The sequence below is a fragment of the Sabethes cyaneus genome, chromosome 1 (genome assembly GCF_943734655.1).
Source record: "Sabethes cyaneus chromosome 1, idSabCyanKW18_F2, whole genome shotgun sequence".
Taxonomy (NCBI): domain Eukaryota; kingdom Metazoa; phylum Arthropoda; class Insecta; order Diptera; family Culicidae; genus Sabethes; species Sabethes cyaneus.
In genome coordinates, this window is record NC_071353.1 from 25,758,406 (window position 1) to 25,785,940 (window position 27,535).

The 27,535-nt window shown below is 41.2% G+C and overlaps 1 protein-coding gene across 2 annotated transcripts in view; it reads right to left on the minus strand.

The window, feature by feature from the left end:
* LOC128733617 (protein pellino) overlaps positions 1-27,535 on the minus strand; it is an 80,711-nt gene that overhangs the window by 31,470 nt on the left and 21,706 nt on the right. For both annotated transcript variants that reach the window (XR_008411940.1, XM_053827342.1), the window contains exons 2-3: positions 12,121-12,210; positions 1,379-1,610 (exon numbers count right to left, since the gene is read on the minus strand). Coding sequence is in view for 1 of the 2 variants with exons in the window: in XM_053827342.1 (XP_053683317.1) it covers positions 1,379-1,610; positions 12,121-12,210 (322 nt within the window). In the remaining variant the exon portion in view is untranslated. The remainder of the gene's footprint in view (positions 1-1,378; positions 1,611-12,120; positions 12,211-27,535) is intronic.

The following is a 27,535-nucleotide window of genomic DNA, read 5'->3' on the forward strand; positions in this document are numbered from 1 at the left end:
GTTTGCTGTTTCCAGGATGCAGAATCGTGTACGCTGTTGATCTCAAAATCTACTTTTCGCTCAGTTGCTGATTGTTTCGAATTACAAAAGCTGATCGACATGTTTTATGGTTGGTGTGTAAGCAAATGGCTCAGCATTAGCATTGTCAAGTGCTCCGTAGTCAGTTACAGCCGAAAGAAGGCTCCAATCCAATATAGTTATTCCATAAATGGCCAGAATATTGAACGTGTAACAGTCGTCAAGGATCTTGATGTTCTATTGTTGTCGGATGAAGCAAAGAAATATAAATAAATGCATAAAAATGTCTTTTTCTTGTCTTTTCGTTGTTCTTTCGTTTTCTCTCTGACATATATTTGCCATCTCTTCGTCGTCTCTTTTGACGCAGTTTTCGCGTACTTCCGTCATCTTTGTACCGTATTTTCACGTTGATTCCATCGTAGTTTTGTCGTCTTTTCGCCAACTTTTCATCGTATTTTCGCCATCTTGTTATCACTGTTCACATACTTCATTCACTTTCAGTACATTTACTAAAAAAACGAAATGTTTTACTAACACAGCCATCAGTTTGATTATTTTCAGTGCAGCTTCAGACAAGTCTGCGCTCGATGACGAGTTTTTTTCTCACTTTTAAACTTCAATTGAAATCTTCTCTACAGTTAACTTTCTCATTACGCACCCTCCCAAGTACGGACGACATACTTGTACACGGTCCGACTAATGTGAAACCATTTTTGTACTTTGACGGTTGTAACCTAAGAAACTAACACGGCAAACATACTCGAACAGAACGGAAAAACATTGGACAGTTGGAAAGTAGATTGTCGGTGCAGCTGCAGACACTGAATGAAGAGGAAATTGATTTTTCTCGGTTTTGAAAATTTGGCTTTAATCTTTTCTTCACAATTTCTTGGCTTCTCAAACACAGACGAATCACTTACTATTGCTACTAAAATTTTAATCTCAAAATTTAAAATTTCGAGATTCGAATTGTAGAAGTTACACTAGCTTCATAGGGTTACATTTTCACAGAGTTTGCAGATTTCACAGATTTTACCAAGTAAATATTGACTACAAATTTTTAAACTATCGTAGTAGAAGAACGCCTGGTTTTTCGTGTTTATAACACTCAGAATATTGTATCATTTTGAAAGAAAAAAAGTAGCACGTGCGCTCAAACAATACAGACCATTTCGCTCGTCTCTATTTACGACGGTCCTAATCAGCCTGAATTGATAAAACATTCAACTAAATTAAAAATGCGTTGAGACCGCGCCGATTAAAACGATTAAATAACGATTACAGATAGACGAACTGATAACGGAAACTCATCAGCATTGACCGTAGCGCGGTCGGCATTCGTTCAGAGGGCGAAACTCACCTGAAACATATCCGTGTCGGGGTCCTCTTTGTACTCGACTATAACGGCCTGATTTCGCGACAGCGTGTACGATATCGAATGCTGCCTCGCGTCGAGTATTGCCTGTGAAGTCTGAGGTGATTGTACGATGTAGTGCTTGGACCGTTTGACGCCATTCGATTCGGTTCGTTTGTATAGCACAAATTTCGACCGACGCCGTCCACGGTCGCCCTGTGGTAGAAAGCCATTATATCTGCGAAAGGAAACAGAACAAGCACATTCCGAATTAAAACTGTAAACTGTTGGCAAGACGTGTTGTAATTAGTTGCGTAAACAAGTTGCTGCCGTTTGACTATATGAAAACCGACCATCGCCAGTAGGCAGAAGTTACTCTGGGAAAGACAACAGTGAAATAGTTTACTGGAGCTGGGATGCTGCTGATAAATATATCTTACTGTCTTCCGTCTATTTCAGAGAATAACCTCACTACTAAGAAAATTACTCCAAAGAACTGACAGCAAATTTACACCGTCTGTAGGGAATCGTTGGTTCAGCGTACATCTTATTTCAGCCCTAGCAACGATGCTCTAAGAAAGTTGTGACTTTTCTCTATAATTAGTCCTAATTCGAATTATTCAAATCAAAATTTGCTTAAGGTGATTATTATCACACGAAATGAAACAAAATTGAAACTAATTTTAACAGAGACAAGTTCGAGTGAGGTTTGTTTCTATCGATCTGACATGTAAAACTGTCACGAACAGATCAATCCTCACGACGGATCAGACGGATGAGAGAAATTCAGTTTCATCCCCTGCCCCTGCCAAAGCAAAACGCCTGCATATATTATTCTCCGTCCAATCGAAATTACCTGTTGATTCGTTTTAACTTCACCTTGACTCGTGCCCGCTCGTCGTTCGTAAACTCGTTAACTGATGTAAGCCGAACAACATATCCGAGTCGAAGTGTTTTCCTAAGCCCCGGCGCATCACTATTTATGAGATAATATTTTTGTTCGGCTCTGAAAGCAGAATAGCGAACGCCATTGGATCGAATCGCTCTGCTGGCTGTAGTGTAGCGGGCAGACTAGCAGCGAGTAAATATGCGCGAAACCGAAACCGAAATGGAAACTCTCGCCGACGAGGAAGGTTCCGGCGTGCCGGCTATATGGAAAATCGATTTCGATTTCATTATTGTTTTTATAATAATTACCCATATACCCAGAAAAAAAGCTAGTGTCCGAGCCTGCAATGAATGACACTGAACAATAAGACCATCACGCGGCACAATACGGACCAACAGACCAACGTGCCACTGTCTGTGTGTGTTAGATTAACAAAGTGCATCTTCGTCACGCCTGCATGGATTCAAATCCCATCCCCAAGCAAACCGGCCAGACCCGGTACAGCGCTGAAGGTTTCGCGCACTTTGCTCACATTGCAGGTTTGCACTCAAATGACCAAGGTTGTCCCACATCGGCACAGGCCATTCGAGCCGATCGACAACAGCGCAGCGGCCTGGATAGAAATGTACACCACCTTCTGGCCGTGCCGTTTCGGTCCACGCAGTACGAGCTATTCAAAACGTGTTTAGCTCTTCCTTTTCCAAGAAGACCGATTTCCTGGAATCAAAGTAGCATCCGGTTTGATTATTACTTTCTATGGATTTTTCAAACACCAAACCGAGCTGGAAAATCGTTAACGATTCGTTTCGAAGATGCCATTTTTCTCTTCCAGCATGAAACAAAAATTGGACTATTGTTTGAGAATAGACTGCCAATAGACGGTGTACCGAACCGTGGCTTCATGTAAATGACGCAGTTCTGTGCAACAGACTGAGATCGATCTTAGACGAGAGCGCTTTGAGCGATTTGTGAACTTTTCAAAACCATTATTCGCTGTGCTGGGAGACAGGAGAAACGGTGCTGTAATAGTGACAAATGACTTAAGCTTCAGCGTTTGTAGTAGGAGGTGGCTTTCCTTCTTTCTTGGAGCTAAATTTAGTGGAAAACTTTTTCTCGACAGTTGCTCGAAAATCTTCGACATTAATTATAATGTGTAAACTTACCGACGCCCTTTCAAAACAGTTGTTGCACCTATATTGTTGATAAGATAAATTCATCGATAAGTCAATAAGAATAAAGAGAATCTTGAATGAAACTAAAAAAGTTACAGAAAATTTCATCAAAATCCATAACCACTTTATTTGGGTCATTTAATACCGGCTTTAGGATGAATATCAAGATTGTATCTTTACGACGAATCTTTTAATTCATTCATACAAAAATTTAATACTTATAAATGCATCTCAACAAAAAATTTTTACTAATATTTTTGAAACGATGGTTCTACAATTGATGAAGGGACGGTAGGGGAAAGTAATGAAATTTTTTTTTGGAAAATGGAGGGGAAAGAGTGGAAAGGTAAGGGGGGAATACGTAGCTACGCTTAACAGGCCGTCGTTGTGACTCCTACCTTTTGTCCAATACTGGAAGGTGCATGGGTCGAACCAAGCTATAATCAGAGATTATAACCTGATTCAAACCCACAACTCCCGCCAGGGCGTGTGGCTCGCTGGTACTTGTACCTTTGAACCATAGAGGCGCTGGACAAAAGGAGACTGCGCAACGCGCCTTATTAATGCAGCGACGTATCTGGTTTTTGGGTTATTTTTAGACTCTTCGTGTCTCCTTTTCGTGGCTTCTTTTTCGCACGATATGATTGTTGGCATTATAAGCTAGCTAATTGTTAAGAAAAATTGCATTGAAATGCTTTCATGCAACAGTAACAGCCTAAGAGAGGAGACATAAACAGAATCTCTTATTTGCAGTTATGACCTATTCAAAAATCAGGTCAGGTTTAGGTCGTCGTCGTCATCAGTAGCCAGTCGCGTCCAATTAACTCGATCTTGGGCCACTCGTCGCCAATTTCCCAGTTGTCCCGGAAGTCGCAAATCACTTTCGACCTGATCAAGCCATCTTGCACGTTGATCCGCCCTGTTTCTGGTGCCGGCGGGATTGTTGAAGAGAACTGTTTTCGTCGCACTATCGTCCAGCATCCTTACATTGTGTCCGGCCCCCCATAGCCTACCGACTTTCGCCAGATTTGCGATGGGAATCTCTCCAATCAGTACCTCTAGCTCGTGACTCATTACGCCTCCGCCACTCTCCGCTTTCAGTTTGTATTCTGCCAAATACCGTCCGCAATACCCTCCGTTCGAACACGGCAAGGGCGCGTATGTCCTCCGTGAGCAGCGTCACGACTTCAAGTCCATAAGGAACTACTGGTCTAATAAGGGTTTTGTACATCGTCAGCTTCGTACGGTGGTGTATGCTTCTTGATTGCAGCGTATTGCGAAGGACAAAATAGGCTCGATTTCCCACTTGAATGCGTCACTGGGTCTCCTTACTGGTGTTGTTGTTCGTGGTTACCAGCGATCCCAAACACAAACTTATCTACCACTCGTAGTTGTAGTTCGTCGCTGTCCGAATCTCGGTTAGGCGGTGCTGCTAGATAGAGTCAGTAGGATTATTGCACTAGCCCCGTAACCGTCCTGTACTCTAATGGCCAGCTGTGAAGTCTGTCGATAAAGAAAGGTCAAGTCCCAGAAAGACGTTTAAGCCCAAGAGGCTTTGCTTTTTAGTTCGTCGCTGTCAAAGGTTATCGTGCGTGGGAGGCATGCGTTTGTTTCCTTTGAGCACTTTCATGTATTTGGTCTTCATCGCATTTATTTTTAGCCCAATCTTCCTTGACTCCGCTTTCAGTCTGGCGTAGATTGCCCCCACCGTCGCAAAGTTTCTGGCTATGATATCAAAATCATCTGCAAAGCCTAGAAGTAGGCTACCCTTGGTGAAAATCGTGCCTCTCGTTTCGATGCCCGCTCGCCGGCTCACGACCTTGAAAGCGTTGTTGAATAGCACGCAGGATAAGTCGTCACCTTGTCTCAACCCTCGCCGCATCTCGAAGGAACCCGAGGGTGTCCCAGGGAAGTGCGCGAAACACATCACTCGATCCGTTTTCATGCATTATCTGCCATAACTGGTCTCGATCGACAGTATCGTGTGCTACTTTGAAATCAATAAAGCAGTGATGCTTGGGCAAAGCAGTATTCCCGACATTTCTATAAGATCTGTCGGATGGTAAAAATGTGGTCCGTATTTGCGCGAGTGAGCACCCATGAAGCCTGGTTGGTAATTCTGTGTTATCTGTGACAGCCGACGTACGTGTAGGCGGCATGTATGTGGCGTATCCCAGCGTAATCCCGCGATAATTGTCGATCACCCATTAGATAAAACAAACCACTCTTTCCATCCATTTCTCCTTCCTCCCAAATTTTGAAAATAACCCAGTGTAGAGCCGTTTCCAGGGTTTTACGGCCATGTTTATAAAGCAAGCGGTCCTTACCAGTGGCTCTGTTGGTCTTAAGCAACCCTTCCAGATACAGGTTGTATCAACTATGCCTCCCAGATTCGGGGACGGGACACGAGGCATACAGACGTCAGGCATAATGGATATGAGGCATACTGGATGAAAGGCATACTGCCAAAAGGCATAATGGACGCAAGGCCGAATAGTCGCAAGGCCGAATAGTCGCAAGGCCGAATGGACGAGAGGCCGAATAGACGTGAGGCCGAATGGACGAGAGGCCGAATAGACGTGAGGCCGAATGGACGCGAGGCCGAATGGACACGAGGCCGAATAGACATTAGACCACCTACACAACAATGAGAACCGAAGTGTCGGCTTACCAGCCATATGCTGCAAACGCTTTTAAGACGATGCAGGGCGAACCGGTTCGCTTTCCTAGGACTACTGACCTTAGCTAGTTTTTCCTAGTCCTCGCATCGACGACAAAGCCGATTTCTGTTTTTTTTTTTTCAAGCTAAAGACACAGTCACTTGACGTGAAATGAACCATTTCTGTTTAGAATTGGTATTCGATAAAATTATTACATCTAAATGCGCAATTGTATAACTCTGGCGAGGCCGCATGAGGTTATGAACCTTGGTTGGTGCGTTCTCAATAGCTCCTCTTACCTGTAATTAACTCTATAAAATTTGGATATTAGAACATTAACACCCTACACCGCTAAACACAAAAGAATCGAAAATGGAAAATGGCACCTCTGATTGTCATTCTGTTTCTTGATTTTGTAAACAAACGGTTGGCATATTACATTGAACCAATCGGTAATTGGATGAATTTTGGATTAACCGCCTGGCACGTCGTATGCTATATGCTTTGCTCTTGCTCTGCACATCTTTAGGCCATCGTATCTGTTCTGCCTCGTGTCCATTCGGCCACGTGTCCATTCGGCCTCGCGTCCATTCAGCCTCGTGTCCATTCGGCCTCGTGTCCATTCGGCCTCGCATCCATTCGGCCTCGTGTCTATTCGGCCTTGCGTCTATTCGGCCTCGCGTCTTTGCGGCCTCGTGTCCATTCGGCCTCGCGTCTATATGCCTTGTATCCGTATGCCTTATATCCATTATGCCTAGCGTACTATGCCTCGCGTCTGTATGCCTAACGTCCGTATGCCTAACGGGGTGTCATCCCCAGATTCAAGTAACAGTGCGTTTAGTGTGCTTACACATTATAAGCCGTGTGTAATGGACTTCTTTATAGATAAGATTTAAATCGTCTGTTTTGGTTCTATTACATCAAATAGCATCACGAGAAAAACGCTGTAGAAAATTTCCCATTGAGTATTGCGGAGTTTCCACCTATTTAGAGTGCTACGCGAAAATTATTAGCGTGGTTATTTTCTGCGTTTACGTTTGCAATTTAGTAATTTGAACCATCAGTTTTTCGTTATTGCTTCCGCACCGCACCCCTCCTTGCTTGACTAGCATAGTTTCAGTGTATTTAGTAAGTACGGGATAATTATTATTAAAAAATGTATTTGCGTAGGACTCGTAAAATTGCTGCAAGGTACAATACTTTCTCTTGATAATTTGTGTAGAAGTAGTAGAGAATGGAAAAAATGGCGTCACCAGAAAAGCAACGCCGCAAATTGATTTTACGCAAGCACCTGGAAAATCCTCAACTCTCTCATCGGGACATCGGAAAACAACTCGGAACCATGCAGTCAACGGTGAGTCGTGTGATTAAACGTTGATAAGAAACTCTGACCATATATGAGTGATCAGCATCACAAGCGTGTCGTGAAAGCGTTTGAACGGAATCTCAATCCTTCATCAGGGATGTGACCAAAAAGTTGAATCTGTCCAAGTCTTTCATTCAGAGAGCCAAGGTCCGGGAGGGACTGCATACGTACAAAGTGCAGCAGGCTCCAAATCGCGACGAATGGCAAAATACGGTGAGAAAACCACGGGTCCGAAACTGCATCCAGATGCTGACGAGCCTCACTGTCTCATCATAGATGATGAGACTTGCGCAAAGCGGGCTTCCGGCAGCTTCCGGGGCTACTGTTCTTCACCGCCCAACACAAGTTTGATGTTCCGGAGGAAGTAAGATAGCAGAAACTTTCAAAGTTTGCCAAGAAATACATGATTTGGCAAACAATCTGTTCATGTGACAAATGGAGTGCGTCGTTCGTGACTACCGGAACTATAAACGGGCAGATCTGCTTCAAGGTCTGCTTCCTCAGTTGAAGCAACACGAGGGCTTTACGATCTTCTGACCGGATATAACTTCGTGTCACTATTTTAAGGATGTCTTGGAGTGGTACGAAGCCAACGGGGTCACTTTCGTGACCCCCCAACGCACCGAAACTAAGGCCCATCGAAAAATACCGGGCTATTATGAAGCAAGCACTACGGAAGCATCCCAAGGAGATCTAATCTAAGGAAAACATGAAGAAAAAATGGGTTTCCGTACAGAAGAAGCTACAGCCAGATGTTGTACAGAACCTGAGTGGAATTGAGTGCAAGGTGCGAGGTTATATTTTACTGTCTGAAAAGGATTGATCAACTGAGTAATTTTCTACAGCGTTCTTTTTCCGTGATTCGATATTTGTTATGAGACACCCTTTATTATGTAATTGAACTGAAAATTTTCGAGAGTACATGTTAAAATGAGTCGTAAACCAAACACTTTTTTATAAAAAGAAAACTTATCCAATTTAATTCTACTACCTATATTGACAGATACGTATTTCGCCTACGACTTGTAGGCTTCCAAAGTGTCTGTTTTAGAACTAACTTTTTTATCATAATGTAAGCAAATTTTGCTCAGCAGCCCAGAAAAAGTATGATGTTTTTCATAAAACTTTCCACAGCAGGGGAGATGACATGACAACGACAAGTCAGTAAAACCATGTTCTAATTGATAGTAAATTCCGAACACGGTAGGAGAATGGGAACTCTATCGCACGCTTAGGCGTTACCGGGGTATCTACCCGGGGAGCTGGTTTAGGAGGTGTCAAAAGCGGACAGTGGGCCCTACCTTCTGGATAAGGATTTTTTGACGTGATGGTTACTTTGTACGGTTCCTGATTATTATACATTTCAGAGTACCTTCTATAAACAAATCTAACGGAGGTCTATGGGAAACCCTGTTTTATCTTCTTATGAGAACTTCTCATGGTAGACGAAATATATTTGAAAACAGTAGCGTTAGTAAAACTTCGAATGCCGAATGACTATAAAATACCACAGTATCCGGCAGAAATTCTGTCGAAGCAACTAGTGCTCGTCAAGCACAGCCCCTGAAGAAAGTAAGGCTTCAATACTGATCAAATAGACAATGGCAAATGGACAAATTATAATTTGTTCCGCTACCTGAGTAATGCCAAGTAGTAAGGAAAAAACACAAACACACATAGACAGCCTCCCTTTATGAAGAGATCTCTTTGCCAAAGAATGTCATATTTTAAATATCATGATGATGATGATAATGATGATAAGAGGAATAATGAGAGATGTAAATGTGGTTTGCCCTGGATATTTTGTACTACTTGAGTTGTTACACCGGTTGTTCTCAACCGCGCACCCACCATCAATTTTTCAGCACAAACAACCACAAATGAACCAAAATGAAAACAAAGCTCGGGCCATCAGTAGATATCAACTTATCACTTTCATCCCCCTGACATTTATACATTGTCCCAAAATAAGTCTACAAAGTAAGTTGAGCGCAGCACGACCTGGGCGTTCGCGGAAGTCGACAGAAACTTTAAACGATAGAGTCGCATCCGCCGCACGACCCTCGAGACCAAAGAGCTAGCGCGATATTTATAACGGGAATCCGCGCCAAACCCCAAATTATTGGGACTTAAAAGTGACATAATATAAGAATTGACTTAATTTTCACATCAACCATTGCCCGTAATCATTGTAGAATGCTCCTTCGGCATGCAACCCAGGTGTGGTATCCCGCTTACATCCCCTTAATAACCCTAAGCGCCGGCCGACCCACTCAATCGGATATTTTTTGGAGATATTTGTGATAGCTGTGATAAATAAGTATGAGCCCCAAAAACATTCAACTACTGTTTATTAGAGATTCCCGTACTGGCCGTATTCTTAAACGGAATAAAAGCACTTTCTAAACAACGCAACAATCACATTTAGTAAATTTTTACCCCGAGTCCCACTTGAAATCACAAAAGTATTTTGACATATACCCACATTCCGAAGAAAACGTGACCGCTGTTCACTTACTACTTAGTTAAAAAGCCCTACACCACGTTAAGGTTTAGTTTTATCGTAGGAATCAACTTTAAATCATTGTAATTTGAGCTTAAATATCATTATTTTGATTAAGTTGTCTATCTTCTATGCCAGTGGTGCTCAAGCATAGGCATGGTGCGGGCCAAATCAGATCGCCTCATGCATGCCCCGGGCCACAATGACCTCGTGTCATTCTTACGCGTAACAAAATGTAAAATATGCGGCTGCAAAAACCACTCTCTAAGAATCACCACAAGATTTAAGCCGGAAATCATTCAGACTCACATCATGCACGAGGCATTACGACTGAGCTGAGTGACGCCTGACCTGACATTTACTCATAATTACACTATCCCTCATAGGGATCTCAAAGAAACGCATGTGGCCCAAGGGCCGCAGTTTGGCCGTCACTGTTCTATGCGGTAATGCACAACTTTCCTGATGTAACATTTCGCAATCCGCAACACGACTAAGTCTACACAATATATTTTTGATATGGTTTTATGTCCTCAAGTTTATGGATTGGTTCATAGTTTTGGGAAAATCAATTTTATTATTGTTTTCCAATAATTGTGTCGAAGCAAGTGCGAAGAATAATTGAATCTTTTTTTTAGAAGCCCTATCATTCTCAAACAAACGATTCAATTAGTCTCCTCCGCACTTGAAAAGTAAAAAAAAACATAGAAGCAAAAAAGGGTGAAAACACGGACACTGAAGCACGAATAATAAGCAGTTCCCTCAAACCATAGCGATAATGCAAAAAATGAAGTGCTGCATACAGAAATACACAATAGGACAATGTCACAGTAGATCAAAATACTGGTTGTAGTAAAAATGTCCATACAAAAGAATCCTAAACTTCTTCGAAGAAAATTTTCATTTTTTTTTCGGTGACCCCTGTATCGCCGGAGGATAGTAGTAATCGTGATATATATATATATATATATATATATATATATATATACGTCGTTTAGAAGATAAGATTAGCCCACAACGCTAGCCTAAAATTTCCCCTGTGCATTAAAAATTGGCTGCGAAATCTGTCGCATAAAAGTAAAGCTTTTTATTTTTTACGTCAAATCCTTGAAGAAAATCCTCATGTTCTCAGCAATGCAGTTTGCACGCATATCAGATTAATACACTGAGCATAATATAACGACTCACAACATGCAGAGCCTGAATGCACTATCAAGTACAGCACTCCGTCCTCAAAATGACATGCCGCTTTATAAAACCCTCTCAACAGAGCGACAAACAATATTCAGGAAAAGTTCACTATATTCTGCACGGCGCACCATACCTTTAGAAAAAGTGAAAAGAAAAGGTTAAAATGAATGACGAATCCTCCAGCAGAAAGCGGCGAACAATCGTTCGATTCAAGCCTCCGTGTCTATTATAGTGCTAGCACTTCGCGTCCTACTTTCGCGCGGCGACCATTATGGGGCGGCCGGTAAGTTTCCACGTTGTCCACACTTTTCCCGACCCACCTCTGCTATCGCCCCCGCCGTTGCGCTGATACAGGCATCGGAAAAGAGCAACTAGTCTTTCCAGCGTGATTGCCTCACTAGAGACTGGCGGCCCACTGCCTTTGCCATGCCAACCTGCAACGGCAGCAGCAGCACCAGCAGTAGCAGAAACACAGGCGGTTGAAAGGTGAACTTTTGATCTATATATCTACGGTCGCTTGCCGTCGTTCGTGGCAGTTTCCTTTCCAGCTTTGTCGCCCTCTTGGCGATGTTGTGCAGTGCCAAGTTTGCCGATTCGTGGTTTCTTCAAGATTTTTACCTTCTATTCGGTGCACATGCACATCTAAAGTGACTGGCAAAATTTTGCGGCATAGTAGAACAGATGACGAACAATTAGTTTTTTTTTTAATCTAAATTCTTTTATCCTAGAAACTACTTTCTGAAAGCAAAAAAATGTTACGTAAAATTTTGATCATCACTGTACGGGCATACGTTATTGACAGCAAAATTCAGATGTTGTATTGTCATGTGAGCCAATCTTTGCATTGAAGTAGCTATTTTTAATCAACGTTCCCCAAACAACCTCTCACGGGTAGATTGATACCAGGAAATGCACAGTCTTTTTTCTATAGAATACATGAATTATTTTGCATACTGTATGTACTTACCCTAATATCACTAATTCGCCATATTTGACGCGGGGTTTTTCTGTGTCAGCGTCGCTCTCCGTTATTATGGGAGACTCGGTGCCGTCAGTGCTGAAATGAGAAAACGATAGACGAAGAATTATTATCAGAGATGCACACCAGATGGAAAGTTTCTGTTCTGTTCTGAAGCCTAAGCCTTCAATTCCGTTTGCCTTATGGCCGCATCTACAGAATCCAATTCATCCCAATTGTGTGCTTCTTCCGAAGCCGCTCTGCCGCGAATCGAGAAAATGCCGGCTTGTGTAATTGAGCCACTTAGCGAGGCTATCTATCTTCAGTGCGGTAATCGCACACAACTTTCCTGATGCAACATTTCGCAATCCGCAACACGAACGGAATCAGTTTGTCACGACTGCGGCGGAACGTCCCACGAACAGATGCGCGTTGATAAATGGCATTTGGCCATTTTTTTAGCGCAGCTCCAGTTTTTAGCTGCACATAAATAAAACATATCGCGCATATACCTATAGGTACCTTCAGCGAACCAGACAGTCAGCGACAACAACATTGCGAGAGGTTGTTTGTTATGACGTAAAAAGAGGCAGGTAAAAATACAGCACAACCTAAGCCACTTGCAAAAACCACATTCGTCAAGTGCACTGGAATACGAACGGGTGGGAAAAAACGGAAAGAAGGCGTCGGCTGATGAGCTCCCAAGTGGCGTGTGGTCGTACATAGAGCGAGCGCATGGTTGAACCTGACAAGCGTCTGTACGCCTCGGTTTTCTTGTTTTGAGTTCAGACCGGTCTCCCGTAAGCCAGGTGCTGCCTCGCACGCACAGCGCGGCTCCCAACGTGCACCGTCAGTCAGTCAGTCAGTGGTTATACCAATGTATGTGTGCGCTTGTGCTGTGCGGAACTATTCTGCGGTCAATAAACCCCCCAACAGGGAAGAGGCACCGCATGAGCGCAGCTCACCGGGAACCGTTACAGCATTAGAACGAAGAAGAACAATCGTTCTTCCGGGTTGTGCCATTTTGCATGCAATTTGTGGCTGCCGGAAATCGAACGATTTGGGCATTTTCTTTGGCATTAAATCAATTTTATTTTCCAATGCATTCATTTGCTATTTATGTCAACACTAGCGCAAATAGGTATTATTGTGATTATTAGTGATGTGACGTTACGTCGTTTTTTTCAGATTTCGTTTCTACAGAATTGTCCGCTTATTTTGATGCTATTTTTGTAATGATCCGACCACTGGAAATGGATGAAATAAACTCCGCTCCTGTAAAAACCCGATTTTCAAACTTCATGTATTCTTTTCTCGGAAAACTAATGCCTTGTTGGTAGAATTTATAACTTTTGCGTTTTGTAAACACAAAAGGAAGAAGTAAAACTTTGTCCTCTTTTCGGTTTTTTTCTGGATGTGTTTTGTGCACCTAACTTAACAAAAAATTCGAGATAACATCTATAAACAAACCAAAGGTTAGCCTATGGGGAACCCTGTTTTATCCTGTCAGAACTTCTCATGGTAAACATGGAAAATTAATCAAAAGAGATATTATTGGGCGTTTTAGCAGAATTTATATCTATGAATAAACGAGAGAGATATTTTCCCATTTAATTGTAAAGCTTGAGTCAATATTCAGTCGCAAAAAACGGATTTATCTCAGAACTTAATGAACTTTACTTTGAATACCACTCATCAAATTTTGGACACACTGTTGGCTAACCTGAACGGCCATCTCCGTCGCAACCGGAATCACCTGTCCACTTTTCTTCAACTTCTGTTTGACAACTGCGCAATAGTTTTCAGCCGGGCGGAATTAAAGCTTGCCAAATCATCCCAAACCTTTACAGGTCCATTGTAAGCTTTAATGTACGGAAAAACACGGTTTTTTTGCTGGCACTCCTGCTTGTACATTTGGGAATCCATAGTTTTGTCAACTGCAAATACCTTGCCAGGTCATAAGTTTTCTTGCAAATTTATCGACAAAAATGAATTTGAACTTGCTTGAAACATCACCTCGACCAGTGGCTTTATAGAACTTTTGTTCAGAAAGCTGACCATAGTCCATCTTCACGTACGTTTCGTCATCCATGAGGAAGTATCCTATGTACTTCGTAAAAACCTCATTGTACAACTACCGTCGACACGTCTTTTAATCAATAGATTCTGCTTCAGTATCCGGCATGGCTGCTCGCTGGCCCGGAAAGATCGAAATGCTTCTCGCAGACCAATCCTTCTGACGGTGTTTTAGCTGGCATTGAATTTCTTGGCGATATGATAATCCGACGGCTGTGGGTCTACCCTAATCGTTGTCAACACCTTCAAATGCAGCTTCCGATCGTGAGTTCCACTACGACGCTTGCTATGATCCTGCCGATCGATTGTTGGCCGTTCACGGAAATGTTTAACAACGCTGCACAAAGTCGATTTAGCCAATTTCAGCGAGTTCGCCTATCACCAACAGCAAGAAAATTGCCTATCGCCTATTCCCGAAAGCAAAAAAATCGGAGGGCAGTGCCAAGCGGGATTCATAAGTGCTACTACGGATGAAATTTTCACTCTCCGGCAAATGCTTCAGAAATGCCGGGAGTACAACGTGCCCAGTCATCATGTTTTCGTGAATTTCAAAGCCACATACGATACAATCGAGCGCAAACAGCGCGAGTAGATAATGCGCAGCACGGTTTTCCGGACAAACTGACGTAGCTAATCAAGGCAGCCTGGAGCGAGTGATGTGCGTGTTTCGAGAGCACTTTCCAGTCCTTTCGAATCGCGCAAAGGGTTGTAGCCGGGGACGGAGTGTTCTATATATCATTCAACATCACTATTGAAGGAGTGATCCAGCGAGCGGGCATCAAGACGAGAGGTACGATCTTTAGTAAAACTAGCCTTTGCAGATGAACTCGACAGACTCAAAACACAGGCTTTCAAAGATTGGGTTGCAAATCGATGCGTCGAGCACCAAATATATGGTAGGAAGAGGCTTCGGAGAAAACCATTTTTGCCTCTCACGGACAGTGACTATTGACGGCGATGAACTGGAAGTGGTTGATGAGTTCGTATATTTGAGATCTCTGGTCACTGCCAACAATAATACGAGTGAGAAGATTCAACGACACATTTAAGCTAGAAGTCGTAATTTTCCCTCCGCAAGACGCTTTGATCAACGAGCATACTTCGCCGCACAATACGCCAATCAGACCGGCAGTCTTCTACAGACTTGAGACAGTAACTTTACTTACGACAGACATACGTTCACTAGGCGTATTCGAACGAAAAGTATTGCAGACTATTTTTAGCGGAGTACAAACGGACAGCGAAGAGTGGCGTAGGTACTTGAACCACGAGTTGCAGACACTATTTGGAGAGGTTCCCATCGTCCACCTGGCAAAAGTTGGGAGACTACGCTGGGCCTGCCACGTCACCATGATGCCGAACGACTGTGCCGTGAAATCTGTTTTCTTCAAGAACCTCACCGGCACCAGGATTAAAGGGGCCAAACGTACTTAATGGTTCGGCGGAGTTAACTAGATACTCTGGACTAGAAGTTCGGAAAGCAACGAATCAGAGTGCGAAACAGAACACGGTGACCAAAACTATACAAGATATACAGGAAGTGGCTCCCAAAACCGTTGTACATTGTGGTAGATGATGAAACCTACATCAAGGCCGACGCCAGACAAGCGAATTTCGACCATTTCTCCGTATGCTGTAGGGAACTGCAAACTTAGAGGTGACAACATAGTATTCCTATCGTAGCATTTGTCTGGTGTCGAGCTTGATGAAAAGCTTGACTTAAATTTGGACGCATAGAGCAATCTATAACTCAGGACTGGAGTGTCCCAGAAAACCCCATAACTGACCAGATTACAGCATTTTTATTCAGCTTTAAGTTACACAGTGTTACATTATTACATTTCTCTGGTTCTGAGAAATTCTCGAACTTTTTTCTCAATAGAACTCAACATACTCTGCACAATTGAACATACTACTAAATCAGTATGTTTCTTCCACTTTGAACGCAATTCTTTAGCACCGTTGACAGTCCACCCGCTTCGTCGAAGTCGTTGTTTGACAATTGCCCAAAATTTTTCAATGAGTCGAAAGTCCGGAGCTCATCTCTTTAGGCATTAAATCGACATCATTACCTGCATACCACTCTAGCACTAGTTTAGAGTAGTTACAGCTAGCTAAATCAGGCTAGAATATAACGTTACCCATATGTTTACAAATGAAAGGCAAAATCCGTTTGTTCAAACATTCTTCCATGTATAAACTTGATAACATTGTTAAGCAAGTGATGAAAGTCTCAGTCTTCAGTCTACAGCTACATATTCCTTGCCAGATCATGACTTTCTTTGCGAATTTATCAGCAAACACGAACTTATACTTGCCTGGCACATCGCCACGCCCAGTTGCAATATAAAATTTTTGACCGGTAAGTTGCACGAAATTGTCGTCCATTGAAATACATTCATTGAAATTTGTCAAAACTAGCTCGTACGCTTCTTGGCTACCACGCTTAGCACGCTTCTTGGCTACCAAATTCTGCTCCAAGTATCGATTCGGATGTTTTACTGGCAAGACGTATACCCTTCTCGAGCAAGGATATTCCACGTGAAGTAATAGTAGGCATCGTACCTTCTATCCATACCCCGGATGGAGATGCCAGGTCCCTAGTACCGTTTTTCTTAAAAGTTCTTTGCCGCCTTTCCACACCTAATTTCTCCTTCTATTTGTAACATTACATATTGTTGGCATTTTCAGCACTTTCGTCAACTTTGATCCAGACTACTCTGGATTTTCCAGGTGTGGTCCAGGTGCAAGAAATTTTTAAATCGTTCAAGTTCTATTCTGTAGTGCTCCGCAACGTGGTGGAATATTTTAACGAAACTTGCACCGTTTGTTCTTCATAAACATGTAAACATAGTTGTGTCAAACCGTTCTAGTTACTATCACATGGGGCGTGCCGATGGCACACAAAGGGCGTCCAAATTTACTTTTAACCTGGCTTTAGATACTCTGGACTGGACGTGATACAAAGTTCGGAAGGCATCGAACCGTAGTGAGAAACAGAACACAGTGGCCAAAACTTCCAAGATATACAGCAAGTGGCTCACAAAACCGTTATGGATTGCGGTGAATGATGAAACCTACATCAAGGCCGACACTCACACCCGGAGCGCCAAATGAGAAAGGGTAGAATAGGCAGACGCGAGGCTCACATGAAGAACTCGCTTAGGGACACAAGGTAGGTGGGGAAACACCCCTTCATTCTAGAGTAAGAACAAAACCCAATGTACGGGATAATATATGCGAATTTTGATGTTGCACGTCGCTCTTAAGGTCGTAGTTGCGGAAAAGTGAAATGCAATCTTTTATTTCGAAGTTATAAAACTGAACGGGGACCACCGCCCCCTTAATATGATTTTGAAGCATAACTCCCATGAAAATGAATACTCCCTTTTTTAAAAGTATTTTAAGAGTCTCGCATCAAAGTCTTGCCCGCCTCGTTAGCCTCGGGGTACGATAGTGGCCTAACAAGCCAGTCGTCGTAATCTCGGCTGGAAGGTGCTGCTATAAAGTCAGTAGGATCGTTGCACTAGCCCCGTAACTGTCATGTACTCTACCTACCGGTTGCGAAGTCTGTCGATAAAGAAGGGTCAAGTTCTCAAAGGACGTTTATACACATGGCTTTGCTTTTTTTCGGTATCAAAATAGTACCAATATCTGTGGAAGATGCATGTTTCCTTCTATCAAACCCATAGGTAAAGTTTAAGCCAAATTAGAAGGGTTAAAATTTTGTCATTTACCTATTTCGCACTTAACTGCTGTGTACTGATAATAATTATTGGGAAATTCATCCAAATTATACGCGATCTTAACACGATCTAAACGAAACACTGCCACTAGAACTGTTGCCAGAATGTTGTAAGCAAGCTTGTTGCTCATTTATAATTATAATAAACTTAAATCCAATCAGGCACCATGATAGAGCATTTTATTCTTGAGTTGCGCGGTGGATAATTGTCAGTGAAACTCACAATATAAAGAAATACAACTACAGCTGCGATTATCATTATTACAATACGTTATTATGTAAGAGGATGATACAGAGAAAACTGCTAGTTTCTACTCAGTGAACATCACCAGACGGTTGGACAATAATTTGAAGCTGAAATTACACTAAAAATCCATCGAAAAAACATGTGGTCTTACCACGCCGTAGCGTGACATTGTGGCACCTTTGGTGAAAACCAGATTTAAGTGTTCCTAGCAAGTTGTTTATTTTAGATAAAGTTTCAAACCACCAACCAGATTCTGGATCTGGATAATTTTATCACATTTCTTAACAGAATTTGTTCCAAATTTTGTAACACGTTTTGGAACAAATTCTAGACCAGATTTTGGATTTTGGTCACGTTTTTGATCAGATTTTGGATTCAATTTTGGACCGAATTCTTTGCAATTTTTGGACCACATTCTGGACCAAAACCACATTTTGGACCTGGACTAAATTCTGAACCAGGATCATCACATTTCCGTTCACATTTTGTTTATCAGATTTCAGACCAGATATTGGATCAAATTTTGAACCAGATTTCAGGCATGGACCATATGTTGGACCTGGATTACGTTGTGGGCCACAATTTTTTTATCAACTTTTGTTTCAGGTTTTGGCACGGATTTGAACAATTGGACAATTGGAACAATGGATTCTGGACCAAATTTTGAACCACAGTTTTGATCAGATTTTTGACCAGATTTTGGGATAGATTTTACCCATATTCTAGACCTGGTCTGGACCACATTTTTATCAGATTTTGAATTAAATTTGGGTCTAGATTTTGGCCACATTTTTGATCAGATTTTAAATCACCAAGCAGGTTTTGGATTAAGTTTCAAAGTCCATAAAGTATCATACCATGGACCAGGACTTGCGGACCAAATTTCTTTTTATCAAATTTTGTTCCTGATTTAGTAGGAACAGATTTTGGAACAGATATGAACTTAATTGTTGTTCAAATTTTAAACTGCATTTTTGATTAGATTTTAACCATAGTTTGGACCGGAACCAGACGTTAGACCTCACTCAGATTTTTGACTAGATTTTGGACCACATTTTTCCAAATTTGGGCTGGTTTTGAATAATATTTTGAACCACATTTTTCATCAGGTGTCCAGTTTTTAACCACATTCTGGTTCCAAGGCAAATCTTAGGCCTGGATAAGATTCTGGACCACTTCTTTTATCATTACTTCTTTTATTTTTATTTTGGTCCAGACTTTGGATCAACTTTTGGACCAGATTCTCGAACTGGGCCAGATTATGGACCACATTTTTGTTCAGATTTTGAACTCAAATTCTAGACCTGGTTCCAGAGCCGTGGAGTGACATTGTGGCGGCCCTGGCGAAGGCCCGATTTGGCGCACCCACGTTTCTTAAATCAGTGATCGGTCGAAGTTCGAATGATTCGTACAACTCCGTATATCCAGTACTTCGCTACACGCGAGAGTGTCTTACTGAGGTTCAGGCCGTTTTCGGTGCCCCCTAGAACTAGCGTCCTAGAGGACCAACTGCACGCTACGGCGTTGCGCATACTATCCTTTATCTGGCATTTTATCTATTGAATTTTGGTCAGTAACGGCTTAAAAACACACATGTGATGTTTTTGTATGGTAATGATTTTGTCTGAACTAATTCTAAACATCATAGAAATGAAATTTGGAAGGCATTTTGGATCACAAAACACGATGCTTCCGTCACTTTTCTGATCACCGCTCGCTGAAGGCAGATTATATATGTCGAATCAAACTATCTATAACCGCTCACCCATCCGAACTGGAGAGTGTCCCTATTTGGGATATATAACATAGCTAACATAGGTGTCAAGGGGACAACCAATCAAATTTGGTCCCACAAAAAGTCATGGTCAAACACCGCATCATTCTTAACGTTATTCTACACTTACGCCCTGAGGGGATGTATGTGTACGTATATATTGTTCATTGGTTATCTCTACTGCGGTCGATGGTTATCGTGAAAGCTTGCGCTGTGACGCGCATAACGAACAACGCTTGCCAAACGAACATTATGTGTTGTAGAGCGGCTATTTAATCGTTCACGAGATGCGAGCATCCACCAAACGCAAACATTCCAAACTATATTTTGTTTGTAATCAGGAAAGCCATGCTGTCGGTGTCATATGCTTTCCTAGCCGGAAAAATTTCTTTTTCCATGCTGTTTTTACTAGTTTGTGGCATGTTCTGGCAATACGCTTGACGGTATGGTATTTCGTTTTGTATTTGTTTATGCTGTGCTTATGGTTGTTTACATCGTATTTATGGTAATTCCGTTGAAAATTGGTCAATAAAAGGTGGGCAAAACATTCCAAGGTACGAGCAGCTTATCCGCTGCTCACGTTGATAATATATCAGAGACTGCTCAAAGCCCCACAAGATTGTCTTACGCTGATAGCGATAAGGCGTATCTTAAGCTTTCAATCTTTTCGCATATGATTTTGCGATGTTCATTTGAAAAGTGCCTTCGGTATTTAATAAAAGGGGCGCCGCCAAAGCCGCCAGTCCCATCAGCTCCATCAATCGATAAATTTAAGTGGCCAGCAGTGCAGGTTCCTAACGTACACCAGGCGCTGCACATGGCATCGTGGCATCGGGGAAATAAACTAGCCAAACGGATGGCGGTGGAATTACACAGAGGTTGGTGCAATATGTGCCCGGTCGTAAATCGGCCAGGTTCTTGCATGCATCAATTTTTCATTGGGCAAGTGAACGAGACAGGGAGACCGACCGCTAGCGTTTTGTACACATTTAGGTCGTCCGGTCTTGGGTGGAAATAGTGGCAACCACAATTATGCTTCAGCAATAGTAGGTATGATGGCAATTGCTTCGACCTGCATGCTTGAATAATGAGTATGGAATAGAATAGCTCAGTTATTGGACAACAAAAACAACTTATCTAAACGGATTGAAAGGATTTTATTTCTTAGTTCTTTCATTAACATTTCTAAATATAGCATTTTAATGTTAATATATAAGATGTCACCGTAAATTCACCAGCATGTTAACGCCACCAGATTCTTTTAGAATAAAAACCTGCAACAATTCGCGGGATGTCGTTGAAAGAAGTCATTGTGCTACCACACCCAATGTTTGATGAAACTGTTGAAAGACTCTGCGATGAAGGTCCTATGTTTATACAACATCCTGTAACAACAGCGTGGAAACCACTCGCTTTTACTTTTTGCTCTGTGGGTAGACACGCTTACATCAAAGAAACACGTAATAATTTCACCCGAATGCTTCATATGCAGTCACTATTTGTTTGTAACGTGCAGCCGCCCACGGTCTGTGCTTATTACGTGTCATTATTCATCAGGTGCTGCACTTTGCTCCACAAGTTGACCGGATCGGTCGACACGGAACTGGGGTGTGCTGTCGCACGCCCGCTGCGGTTTTGTTTTGAAGTGGCTACCCTCGAGGTTTGCAAAAGTTTTTTTTTCGAGACAACTAGAAATTTATCATTATATTCTGCACTCTTTCTCCAAAATGCAATCATTGATTAAATAACAGAAAAGTTTTCTTTCCTGAAAACGCGCCTGGTTCTCCAGTAGTGATAGCTTTCGATTTAATCGTTTGATAAGCCTTAGTTCAATATCACTGCAGTAGTGGTTGATTTCGGTGTCCGATGGCACCCTGACTGGCAGGCGGTAATCCACAATATGACCTTGCACCTTTATGAGAGTCCTATTCGTGAGCATTTTATACACCTTCATCTGGAGCGGGTGTCATTCCAGTGCATTGTTATCGGGTACTGACGGTTTATAAACTTCCCGGCAGAGTAGATCATAAATGGTGAAATATCTCCTCCCGGCTAAGTGCAGCTATGACTATGGTCGAAAGATTCGCCGTCAGCTCGAAGCGCTCGGCACAGCTTGCCGCACGTGTTTATCGATTATTTTCCTGCAGTCGACCTTCTGGCCAAGAAGGATTTGTGTTCGGTTTGACCACACGAGCATATGAGCGAGTGTGTAGCTATATCCGAGCGAGAAATGGAGCTCGGGACAGCTGATAGTCGCCACTGCTTGTCAATATTTAAAGTTTTGCACTGAGGCGATATTAGTTTCACTTATATGCGTATAGTTTAAAGTGGACCATTTAGATTTGGATAATTGTTAATGTAAAGTTTTGCTAATCTCATTAGGGGCCATCCAGATACCACGTGGACAGAAAAAGACCAATTATCAACCCCCCCGTCCCCCTCCGTGGACAAGCGTGGACATTCCCTCAACCCCCACCCCCCTCCCCTGTTTGTCAACGTGGACATTTTTTTTTCTTATGTCAAATTTAACAAAACAGAAATGCATTGTTCTAAATATTGTTTTCAACTTGATTTATGCAGTATTTATCAAAAAGCTGACGTGAAAGGAAGCGCCAGTCTAAAGGCCGCGACACAATGCATACGGCTTTTTAGGCGTTACGGAAATTTGAGTTTTTCCATGGATTTTCCGTCAACTTTCCGCAGCGTATTAAAATCCGTATGCAAGGTGTTAGGACCTTAATTCTTATGATCTTGTCTACTGCAAATTAATATCGACTGCAAGAAAGCTGACAGCTTGACTTTCGCTTGACGATTCTTCTCTGTCCAGAGTATCTTTATCCAGAACATCTCAGCTTGGCCGTCTACTTCAACGCAACACAAGACCTTTTCGACGCAATGTGATTCGTAAAATTTTTTGAAGGCGAAGCCTTTTGGAAAAAGGTTGTCGATGGAAGCCCTTTTTTTGGCGAGCTGCATTTGATTTTGAGGCAAAATGCAATCATTTGGCGCAAGTGCAACCTATGTGATAAATGAGTCACGTGACTGGTGAATATTCGTGGATTCTTCCGTTACATTTATCATTTCACAAAGAAGGCAAGAGTTGTAAAAAAATTTCTTTTGCAGTTCTATTGAGTTGTTTCTAATTTCTATTGCATGAAAAAAAACTTGTCCACGTGGACATTTTCCGTACCCACTTCCGTGGACAAGCGTGGACATTCCCCCCCCCCCCCCTCTAAGCTGTCCACGTGGTATGTGGATAGCCCCTTAATTCTTAATGGGTTCAATCTTATTTATTGGCGATGATTGTTTTCTTTTAACAACATCGAGATAAAAAAAACATAGTTAACACCAGTGGACCAAAATTGCTACTGTGTGGTGCATCATGTGTATAGAACTAGGACTTATAAAAGAGGCAACCTTGACTCGAAGTCTCACTCCAACTCTATTTATTCCGTTCCATTGCCTAAATGAGCTCTACCAATAAAACAATCTAGAAAACAAAATATTAGTGGCCATAATAAAACAGTCAGGCCATGTATAGTTCAGTTGACTGCGCTCGGGAATCTAAGAAGTCGGGAAGAAAACAAATCCAAAATTCACTAAAACGAAAAAAATTCCAGCGCACTTGTCTGCAGTTACGCTGACCATGATCAAACTGATGTCTGTGCTAGTAAAACACCTCGTTTTTAGGAAATTAACTGAAAGTAAGAAATGACAAAACATTATGCAAATTTGATTTATTTCTTTATAGAAGTCGATGCGATTTAGCGAATGATGCATCATCGACGGTACAAATAAGAGATGCTGTGTAAGTTTCAAGTTCAGCTGAGGATTGTTCAAATCCATTTGAAGTTGCTTTGAAGTTGATTCCTCGGTTTTCCCATGTTAACTAGATCAATTAGAACATGCGTTACATTGCAGTAAATGTTTCTAGCCCCCTATCAAATGTTTGATAGAAAAGTAAGTAGGTACAAATGAAACGGTTAAAATAATAGTAATGATGAAGTGAAACCGGCTTCTATCCTCAGTGCAGTGAACTGATGTTATTGTGCCATATAACGGTATAAACTACACTAGAATCTCTTTTTACGTCCATTCATTTTACATGATTTTGTTTTACGTCCACTTTTTACGTCCGAAGTTTGAATTAATGTCCTCTCGTTTTACGTCCAAAATTTGAATTAACGTCCTCTTTTTTACGTCCGAAATCTGAAATAACGTCCTCTCGTTTTACGTCCGAAATTTGAATTAACGTCATCGTCAAAAATTATCAGGCGGTCTTAAAAAATTCGAAATAACGTCTTTTTTAACGTTCAAAATTTAAATTAACGTACTCTTTCTTTACGTGCAAAATATGAATTAACGTCCTCACGTTTTACGTCCAAAATTTGTATTAACGTCATCGTCAAAAATCATCAGGCGATCATAGAAAATTCGCAATAATGTCTTTTTTTAATATCCAAAATTCGATTGACGCCCTCTTTTTTTACGTCCAAAATTTGAATTAACGTCCTCTCGTTTTACGTCCAAAATTTGAATTAACGTCCTCTCCTTTTACGTCCGTAATTTGAATTAACGTCCTCTCGTTTTACGTCCAAAATTTGAAATAACTTCATCGTCAAAAATCATCAGGTGGTCTTAGAAAATTCGAAATAACGTCTTTTTTAACGTCCAAAATTTCAATTAACGTCCTCTTTTTTTACGTCCAAAATTTGAATTAACGTCCTCTCGTTTTACGTCCAAAATTTGAATTAACGTCATCTTTTTTTACGACCGATTTTTTTACGTCCCCCCCATAGTGGACGTAAAACGTGATTTGAATGTACAACAGTTTCTGCTCTTCAAGCCGCTTCTTGGTTTCAATAAGGCCATTACAAATATTGTATAAAGTTTATGTCCTTCCGATGTTGGGCCACTGAAGGGGGTGGGGAGGGGGGTTGAAAAAAAAAACAAAGAGATTTCTTCAATCAGGCCAAAAATATTGATTTTAGGCATTTTTACTTAAAGTTTAAACGTGAAAACCAAATCTATTCTTGCTTTTAATATATACGTTATTATTTTCCATGCAAACTCTACGAAAAAAAGACAAAAACGAAAGAATTTTTTTCGGCCGATTTTCGAAAATTCCATTGTTTGAATTTCCATTTCTGTTTCGTGCTAGAGGCGTTAACTCAACTCGTACACTCATTTTTCGAGTTTTTCAGGCTATAGGGACCTCAGACAATTTATTTTGTAAAAAAAATCATCTCATATCCAACAAATTATTTTTTTGCCCCCCGATTTTTCAAGCCAATTTCCAAGGAAGGGCTGAAAAAAACTTTAAAAATTATTTCCAATTGCCTAATGGTTACTTTAAATAATTGAACATTTAAACCTCGGCTGTTGCAGGAGCCGTCTCAAAACAGTGACGCTTGGTTAATAGTCAACATAAAAGAATCGATCCTGAACTGATGACCTGCAGCACGTCAGAGAGATTCGAGAACAGTTCTAACCGTTACGTTTCAATCTTACCGTAGAAATTGATTCAACAATTACGAACCGAAACCAATAGTAGGGAAGACAGTAGAGATCCAATGTTTTCCGAGATTTGCTAGTAGAATTTCGTGACCAACTCAATCAAACACAGCTTTCATATTAGTGTACCACTCGTCGGGCTTTAGCATTCAACAGATTGAAGTGAATTTAACTGAATTAGTTTTAGTCAGCCGTGCTGACATGATAAACAGTGTTTGAAGCTTTGTAGTTTTCTTATAAACAAGAAATACACTGAAGTCGCTTTTTACGCGACTATTTTTACGCGAATTTCGGAATTTACGCAGTTTTTTACGCGAATTTCGGAATTTACGCGGTTTTTTTCCGCGATTTTCGGTATTTACGCGGTTTTTACGCGATTTTCGGAATTTACGCGGATGTGCTCAAAACGTCTATTTTTTCACGAAACGTTGAAATCCACGAAGTTTTTTTACGCGAAATTTTGGTTTTTTAACGCGAATTTTGGAATTCACGCGGTTTTTTTTACGCGAATTTCGGAATTTACGCGGTTTTTTACGCGAAGTTTGGCATTTACGCGGTTTTGATTTACGCGGGACGTATCCTTCGCGTAGAAAGCGACTTGAGTGTATAACGTATTCTTCCTTCTACTTCCAAGTATCAATTTATGGTACCGACTTTGAAGACCTGGTTTCGAGAAAAACGGCGTTGAAGTTTTTATTTTAAGTTTTATGTTTTTATGCGCGGTACAAATAGCTGTAACTTTGTCATTTTTTGGAATTCATCCAAACGGTTTCAAACACATATGCTCAAAATGTTAATCTTTCGATATGATCAATAAAAAAAATTCGATTTTTTTAAATTGAAAAAGTGCTATGCCCCCTTAAGTTTTCTATTACCCTTCAAAAGCCTTTCAACACCAAGTTTGAACTGCTAATAAAACTTACGAGATCCGCACAACTTTTTGACTGCAGCTCTAAAAACGTTATAGTTATGGTCCACTCAGAAGATTTTTATAACCTCTTTAAAATTAAGGTTATAAGCTAAAGTAATCAGCTCTGTTAAATGGAAAAAAATCGATTATTTTTTGCTACTTGACTGCAACCGCTATAATTTAATGAAGCTTTTTACTATAAAAGGCTATAAAAGGTGGAGGAGCGTTGTGTGAGGAATAATGGTAGACTGGGTGATTTTGCGTAACTTCAATTGCGTTCAATGTGAGATTATCTGATACAGTAATGTTCCGATTTTGTCAGCCCTATGAAAGTACCCTAATTTCGACGCCAAATTTCTCACAAGAAGGCATCATTTTATTCAAAAACTCTCCCCAGGGAATCAGTATAGTTTCAAGCAGGCTGAAAAGTTTTATAAATCAGGTTTAAAAGGACAAAAGTTAAACAAAACTTAAAGGCTGACAAAATCGGGATAAAAAGCTGATAAAATCGGGGGCAGACAAAATCGGGAGCTGACAAAATCGGAACATTACTGTAAAGGGTGTCGTGTACTGATAGTTTAATTGTCAAAACATTTGGGCGCAAACCGAAAGAGTGTGGATTAGAGTACCACTCAGTAATTGAACTACGCAATATATTTCCTCACATCGAAGCCTCACATCGAAGTTTCGCAGTATCATCCAGTCTACCATTTTTCCTCACTAAACGTTCCTCTACCTTTAATATAAAAAAATGATTTACGTTGGACCGCGACAGAGTCAAAGACAAGTAAAACGAAAAAAAAGCTATAAAGCATAAAGCTTGTTGTGGAAAAAAGTTAAATCGGCAAGCTAGCCTAAAATTATATACCTAAACAACAGGAAAAGTTAAACTTTTACCGTCAAACCATCCTGATCGATTTGGTTTATAGCGACCATCATTAAAGTTTGTGTAATTGTGTAGCATATGCGCATTAAATTTTATCGTGCACATTGGAATAATAGGTGGCGAAAATCAATGCGCTATCGAAATTGTGCAATTTTTGTAAACCGTTGTTTAAATATAATATTTAAAAACAGAGGTAGTGTTTAATACCTCAATAAAAACTTTATGAAATTGTAACAAAGCAAAGGGGATTCAAAATTGTTACCTGGGCTGGA